This window comes from Lissotriton vulgaris, chromosome 10 (assembly GCF_964263255.1).
Source record: "Lissotriton vulgaris chromosome 10, aLisVul1.2, whole genome shotgun sequence".
Lineage (NCBI taxonomy): Eukaryota > Metazoa > Chordata > Amphibia > Caudata > Salamandridae > Lissotriton > Lissotriton vulgaris.
Window position 1 is genome coordinate 829,837,064 of NC_141698.1, and position 8,436 is coordinate 829,845,499.

General features: G+C 40.5%; 1 protein-coding gene across 1 annotated transcript in view; it reads left to right on the plus strand.

Annotated features, from left to right (window-relative positions):
* TGM4 (transglutaminase 4) overlaps positions 1-5,137 on the plus strand; it is a 192,378-nt gene extending 187,241 nt beyond the window's left edge. Inside the window, exon 14 of the mRNA XM_086941753.1 lies at positions 3,932-5,137. Within this exon, the coding sequence (XP_086797879.1) occupies positions 3,932-4,073 (142 nt within the window). The 3' untranslated portion in view covers positions 4,074-5,137. The remainder of the gene's footprint in view (positions 1-3,931) is intronic.
* Positions 5,138-8,436: the final 3,299 nt, after the last annotated feature.

The following is an 8,436-nucleotide window of genomic DNA, read 5'->3' on the forward strand; positions in this document are numbered from 1 at the left end:
ATACATAAATAACATAGGCTAAAAGTATTCAGCTGGTGCTTCTAAAATATGCCTACCCCAATGTACCTAACCTAAGTCTGGTACGAGGGAAGAAGTGAGTTGTAGCATAGGTTTAGTTTGTCTTTGCCAAGAATCTAACCAAGATTTCTCTTAGGGTCTAATCAGCTCCGTAACTTGGTTTTAGAATGAAGGAGGTTTGACATCTCTGTCTCGTACTCGATTTCCCAACACCACGCGAGGGGAGCTTGGAAACACTGGAGATGGATTCTCAACGAGAGAAAGGATCGCTTCTCTGTCAGTGCGTCAGCTGAAGGGTCAGCTTTCTTCGGCACTTGCTGTAGTGAGCTGCGTCGGGCAAGTAGATAGTCAAGTTGCTCCAAACCACTGTGTGTTTGCTAGGGCAAGTGTAGGCATATATATTTATACCTTGAAGGTGCCTAGTTTGACGTAAAGTCGGACCTAATAACGTCATCAAAGAACCCCAATGGAATAGTAGTTCTTTGAAAACTCCATGATTTCTAGACAAATCAATATTCAAGTAAAGGGATGTCCCTGACTGCTGAAGCAGAGTTTTCCAAGAAATCGTTGTGGCTTTTTGGAACTAGTGGAAGTAGCCATGCCTGTATTTGGACTGGATGGGTTATGTCTAAACATGGGCCTGATTTCAATGCCTATATAAGGGCTATGTGAATTATAGCTATATAAGGTCATGAATCAGTAAATTACGCTTGGATTCTAAAATGCTACACTACAACTAGTAGACAATGGAACAATTATCAGTTGGCAGCAATACGGCTCAAAGACCTCGAGACTCCATCCGCAACATCGGGTGCGGCTGAATGTTATTTCAGAGTATCACGAACATCCCACATATTAATGAAGTTGCATTGCATACACAGATACATTTTCCTTTACTACAGGACCATCAGCTACAGGCCATTATCACTCTCAAAATGTTGTTGGGAGCAGGGCTTGTATCTAAAGGTTACCTCCTACTATGAAAATTACATATGTTTCTAAACATTGCAGCAAGACTGCTATTACAGGTCCACCAACTGGAACAAATTACACCACTGCTACAAGCGCCTGCTGAAAGTCAAACATTCTGACTAAGATATTTTGCACCACTGACAGCCATGGAAAGAAAAGGCTTGAAGTTTCTTCATGCGAAATAATAGTGAAACTCTGTATACAGGACACTACACTTATGTCTAGCACTGTGACTCATACTTTCTTCACAAAGAAAAAAAGCATTAATGCAACAGCATCCTCAGTACTGGTGGCAACACTTTGAGATCAGAACTCTCTGCCCAAGAGTGGAGCAAAAGTCACAGCAATACTACAGTTGACTCAAGGAAGGCAGACTAATCAATGTAGGCTGGCTAACATTCATACCCTCAGGATGGTCCTGGTAAAACATTTCTATTGCTGACCATCTATTACAAGAAGGGATCACAGCTCTTGCTACCCAAGCCTGGCTTGGAACTATAAACCATTCTTAAGAGGTAACCAGGAACTTAAACTCAAAACTTGCCTGTACTGTCAGGCAACCACCATCAATACACATAATCCAAGTGATGTAATGCCAAAAAGGGCAGGCAACAAAATCCTGGAGGACTTTAATATAGTCCATCCCTAGGTGTCCTGCTTTCATCCATCCCAAAATTGGATATCATCAACATTATAAATTCATTCAGAACAGTAGCACAGGAAGTGGATGGAAAGTTTCTGCATCCATCATAAGGTCAAAACCGAACCTGTAAAAAAAATGTATAGCAGTCAGAAAATGTAATCTGAACACGGTCTATCTCTCGTTCATCTATGCCCCATAACGCTAAGCGCTGCGACCAAATTAGGAGCACCAGTCCAGTCACTCATGCACAACACCAAATTGCTTTGCACATTTAGGCACATAGCAAGTGCAACACCCTTCCAATGAAGCACTGTATTCGATGTAGTGTGCTACCTTTCAAATAATGCACTTCAGCACCTCCCAGTTGGTTAAGAACCATGATATAGATGCATTTGCAATACAATATGCCATCCTTGTAGCCCCAACTCTTGCTTCCTGCTAACTCCAAGAGTGGCATATTCTTAACTAGACCTGTCTTCCTCTCACAATTCATGGTTGTCAAAAAGTCAATCTACTACCAGTCCTCTCGCACAAAATCATTCCTTTTTTTGCTTATTCACAGGACAGCACTCATCCATGCAATGGTTTTCAGGCCATAATTACTGCAAGGGAATCAACACAATGCCAGGTGCTACCATGTTGAGAAAGCCTACATAAGGAACAAAATCATGCTGTGGTCTGCCACCCAATAATGGTTGACTGGCAACTAATGTACAAGCGATTTGGCAGACAACCTTACATTTCAAAAGGCTCTACCCTAAGGAATCCTCAGACTTGAAGCAGAGCTTCTGTAGTTTAGGAGGGCTCCGAAAAGTCTACAGTTACATATGGCATAATATCTCTATATTCAGACTTCCATTACCTGTCCAGCTGGTATTTACTAACCTCTAACTTACTACACAGACATTCCATCGAACACTCTGAAATCGCCTTTGTGGGGTTCACTGCTCAACAGAAAAAAATAAACAAGCACCTTGAATGTAACTAATCATGTTGAATTATTTGCTGCTGCATAGGCTCGATTATCTTGCCACCAACTATGCTGTCTCACGTAGGTGTTTTAGAAATATTAGACATAGATTGTGCAATATTCTACGTTTTGTCACAATGCTCTGATGGGAAAGTATTTATGAAGACTGCAAGATTAAAATGACCAGTTTTTAGGTTACATGAAAACAGTAAACAACTTTTGCTGAAACTGCTTTATGTAGACTGGTAGTCAGATTCATCCATAAAAATGAATACGTATTAGAAAAGATGTAGTTCTCCGACTAAACATATTTATTTTGTTTGTGAATTTGGCAAATATTTTTAGTAGTGCGCCTCGAAAAGAAACCTGTGCCAGGTGCAGGTTTCCAGGCATACCACTTGGGTTGTCTTGTCACAAGACAATTCCAGTGGCCTCTTATTGCGGAATAATACTAAAAAAGCATAAACGTGTATCCAGGTGAATACCTAAATCTCTGCCTTACTTTTAAGTTTTTATTGGTAAACTGGGATTTGCACTTTGAGATTGTCCTCTTGAAGCTTTAACAAATGCTTTATTGAATCTTTAATAGAATGATTTATTTTGTTGTACATAGTAGAATGCTATTTTTTGTTTTTTTCTCCCTAAAAGACCACCAGAGGTGCAAAGATGATAAATCACCCTTGTTGATGTGTCATCTGCAGTTATGAAAGACAATGCTGAGGGACACGGCACACCAGTAGCATATAAAGCTTAGGGTGGTACTAATACCATGAAATGATAAAGTGGAATTTTGTTGTAAGAGCTCCCATTACAAGTTGGACTAAGTCATTTTTATTCTTTCTGAAATTTGAATGCTTGCTAGTAAAGAATATGTGGTAGGATGAGGGACGTTGACTCCTGCCAGTCCTTTGCTGCGGTGCTGCTATTTTGCTAGTGTAGTGTAATTCTACGCTTTGACATTCCACCAACAATACATTAGGTATGTACTGAGTTGTTTGAAAAGTGAGACTAAGAAAGATATTAATGTATATTTTGTGTGTACTTTATTTCTGGCTCGATTTTTTTTATGACATAAATTCTAACTGAAGAGGGGACTAGCTGCGTATTTTCTTCAGATTCCAATTAACTTTTTCAACCTAAAATAAGGCTAGATATATACCGGTATTTATTTTTAGTTGTATCTTTGTGAATAACTATTTATACAAAATGTATGTTTCTGTGTTTAGAAATTATGCGTGGTAATTTACTTTTTAGCAAATTCAGAAAACTGAAACGGTCTAATCTTTTGGCTTCTCTCCTCTCCTCCGCTCTGCTTTTTGTTTTTATAGGGATGTGCCTCCAGGCGGAATTTTCAGATGCAAAATAATTTGTGCTCCAATAAGAGCTGGAAAGAAGAAAATAGTGGCCAAACTGAACTCTACCCAGGTTAAAGGGATATCGGCGGAAAGGATGCTAGACATTGCGGAATAGGAACGTCGTCAATGAGACAGAAAAAAGAGCGATAAAGGGGTTTAATGTGTATGTCAATAAATGTTTTGTGGTTCTCGGCTGAAGTTCACGTTGGAGGCATATTAATCAACTATTTGCCAGCTTACATCTGAATTATACATTCTCTTGTGAAAAGCAGAAAATCAGATTTTAAGAGTAATGATGGGACATGCAGTTAATTTTGTGGTGTAAGAAACAATGAGAAATGTTTTCAGTGACATCCTGTCGATATAATTATAGATATTCTACCAACTAAGCGGTTATAACTTGTGACAGACGTTTGAACAACCTCAGTCTTGGTTTCTTTTGTCTTTGTTTAATATTTCTGTCGCATGAGCATGAAAAAACAATTCACATGCAGGAGTTAGATAAACTTACATGCTTAGTTTGTAATTTCATCTATGAGAAAGTGTCCGAGCATTTTTCTGTGCATACACCTAAGCAGAATCAGGTTTTTAGATTCTGAATTTGTAGTGAACCACTTGGCTTTGCATGTCTCCTTTAAGAAAGCTACTCACCAATGTAAGTTAGTGTCTAGGCCAAAATAAATGCATATGTGTACACAAACATTCTCTCTCCATCTCTCACCACCTCTCACCTCATGCTCAGAGTAACAAACAAAAGCAAAGTACTTGAGGAGTCAGCTTGGAAGAATGCATACATCTGTGTTTAAAACAATGATTTGAGTCTGGAGTTATCATTTCTAGTCTCATCGAGTGCTTGACACAAAATGTGATCTTGCACGCATGACTTTAAGCCACTTTTTGTAGGTAGAGCTGCCACACATGCATTGAACGATCACTTGCATCTGTTGTGAACGATTACACCAATAACTGACTACAGCAAACTCATGATAATGGCCATAGTGTTTTGGAGCAAAATAAGTACTAATGAGAGCGATTGGTGAAATCAGGAGTGGCCAATGTGTAGCCGTCGTTCAGCTGGCAAAATTACAAATTGAGTTTTTGGGTAAAAGTAATAGGTGTGTGCTTACTTTTACAGGCAATATTTTAAATACCTCTGAAAATTTTCCATACAACAATGTGACCTCATGGGGCGTGGCTTGCGCGCCGGACGGAGGAGACGCTCTTCCCGTGAGCTCCGTGTCGGACTTTTTTTGAAGATGCCGTGAGAGCGTTATAACCTGGTCTTTTGCTATCGGAAGCGGCTCCGTGGACAGCGGAAGGCAACGCGACCCAGATGCAGCCATCGGAGGTGGTTTTCGTGCAGGGAGGACTCTGAATGCACAGCGGTAATCATTCCTTCAGACGCAGCGCGGGCGGCCGCCATTTTGTGCGCTGCGCCCGTATTGCCGTTTTTTGACCTCTGCTGCATCTCCCTTCCTCCTGCTGGCATTATTCCTCAACTTTGCCCATATTATGCACTACATGTCGTCTTTTCTGCTGTTCCTGGCCTTTTTGGTTACCTTTTAATTATGCTCTTGCATAACTCTCTGCTCTCTGACAGGAAAAGGTGCCGCCATTTTTCTCATGCCATATTTGAAGTGCTATGTATGTTTTTCCCGCATACTTGACTTTTACCTCAGCGTTACTACACGCTTCTTGTTCCTTTGTTATCCAATTACCATCGGTATGTTTCCACTGCCTCCATGCGTTGATCGTGCTGCCTGGTGAATGGCTTGGCGTTACATTTCTTTGACTCTACACTCCATGTCGCCATGAAGGTTTGCCATACTGTCAACTATTCAAATCAGTGAATGCCTATTGTTTGTCCTCGTGTGGCTGTTTTTTCAACTGCGCACTGATCAATAGTGCCTTTCAGTGTCCTCTTTTTTGCCACAAGGTGTGCACCTATTACATTTGGGCGTCCACATTATATTTTATTGTCGACAGCGGCTTTGGTCACAACTTCTTTCCATCAGCCTGCATTATGGCGAATCTCTCTACCTCGCCGAAACTGTCGCAAACAGGAACAAAACCTAAAAGGCCAAAGAATGATCCTCCCTCCCCTATTAACACTTCGAACAACCCTGTTCTTGACTCAATTCTTGAGGAGGTGCGAGGTCTTCAACCTTTTATGTCTGCTACCAACGCTAAGCTTCAACAAATCGAGGAACGATGGGTTGTCATGGAAAATAAGGTTTTGAACTTAGAGCAACGTGTCAGCGATGTCCAAGACCTCTCAACCAAGATTCCACTTTTGGAACAAGAAATTCATAAGCTCAAATTGCACACTGAGGATTTGGAAAATAGAAATAGACGCAACAACCTACGCGTTTATGGTGTTCCGGAAAATTTGGAGGGGTCCGACATGGTCTCTTTTATTCGAAAACTTCTTCAGGAACTTTTGGAACTCTCCCCATCGACTCATCCTCTCAACATCCAGAGAGCACATCGTCTTGGCCGTATCAACTCCAACGCAACCAAACCACGTGGAATCATCATGCTATTCTTGGAGTTCACCGAACTCATGCATGTTCTAAAAGCTGCCAGGGCCAAACGTCACCTTCAGTGGTCTGGCCACAACATCTTCATTTCTCAAGACCTCTCTTCTGCCACCAACGCTCGTCGTAAGGAATTCCTGAATCTTCGTCCCACGATGCGCCAACTCAATATTCAATATGGAATTCTTCATCCCTGTTTCTGCAAGATCACACATAATGGGCGTACCAAGTCGTATGATGATCCTCAGAAACTTCGAGACTATTTGATGAGTATCACTCCTTCTACCATGGAAACTGCCAGCTAATGCCTTTTCGTTTTTCAATGTTTCTCCTTTTCTAAAATCACTCCTTCCAGTCATATATCCGCTCTTATTGTGTATCCCCTTTCTTCCTTGCTAGTACCCTCTCTCTCACATCTTTGTATATGTCCTTTCTCATATGTCCGTATCTGGTTTGCTTACGGGTCATGTCCTCTCCCTGGTGTACCCACGTCTCGCATGTTTTGGTTACTGTTTTCTTCTCAGATCAAGCCTATGTGTCTTGGTCTGTTTCTTCATTATCTTTCCATCTTTCTGTCTCTCTCCTTTTTTTTTTCTCTTCACTCTTTCTTCTTGCTTCCTTCTTCTCAGGCTTCCTCTGCTGTTTTCTTTAAGTTTATATATCTTTTTCCCATGCTACCTAACTTTTCTTTCCCCTCTTGAAATGAGCGTTCCCTTGCCCAGAAGTTTTACCGTTATTTTTTGTCTCCTTCTATGTAGTGATCTCCTTGCTGTGTGTTGCACCCCCTCTTCGCCCATTCCTCCCTTCATTCGACATGTGTAATTATGTCTCTTGGAATGTTCGTGGTCTTGGTCATCCTGTCAAGCGTCAGAAGGTATTGTCTCACTTAACCAAATTTCATTCACAGGTTGTCTTTCTTCAAGAAACTCATTGTTCAGACATTGATTCCCTTAAATTGAAAAGACAATGGGTGGGTCAAGTCGTATTCTCTCCTGCTGTTAACAAAAAAGGGGGGGTTGCTATATTATTTCATAAGTCTTTGAATGCTCAAATTATCTCCTCTCAAAATGATGATGAAGGTCGTTGGGCAATGGCAAAGGTTATTATTCAAAACAAGACGATGGTCTTATTAAATATTTATGGCCCTGTTCGTCCAGATCCCAAATTTTGGAAAGACATTAAATTGCTTATTTCATCCATTGACTGCCCTAATTTCATCGTTGCTGGTGACTTTAACCAATGGCTAGATCCTTTTTCAGACCGATTATCTTCCAGTAAATTTCAACCTGATAAAACCCATAAGGCCTTTCAATCTGCCATTGCCTCTCGACCTTTACATGACTCTTGGAAAGTGTGTAATCCTGATTTACTTGAATATACTTTTTTTTCTAATGTTCACCACACACGCTCAAGGATTGATTATATTATGGTTAGTAAGTCTCTCCTTCCCTCCCTTCAAAAATCTGTTATTGGCTCTATCTTTATTTCTGACCATGCACCGGTCTACACTACCCTGGATTTATCCATTACTCCTTCCACTTTCAGTCGATGGAAATTTAACTCTTTTCTTTTATCAGATGCCACTTTCATGAAAAAATGTACTGAGTTTTTTAATGAATATTTTTCCCTTAATAATCCCGTCGACACTTCCATTCCTAATACCTGGGATGCTTTTAAGGCTTCCTTTCGTGCTTTTACGATTTCCTATGTTTCTGCCAAAAAGAAGCTTAACAAGCAAAAGTATGCAGACCAACTTAAACATATTAAAACCCTTGAACATACATATTTCTCCTCCAAATCCCCTTCTGCCCTTCAGGACCTGATTCTGGCCAAAACTGACCTAAATAAAATTATCACCAATGAAGCTTGTCATACACTTCTTAAAATAAAATCTAAATACCATGGGGGTCAGAACAAAGCAGGCAAAATGTTGGCCAACTA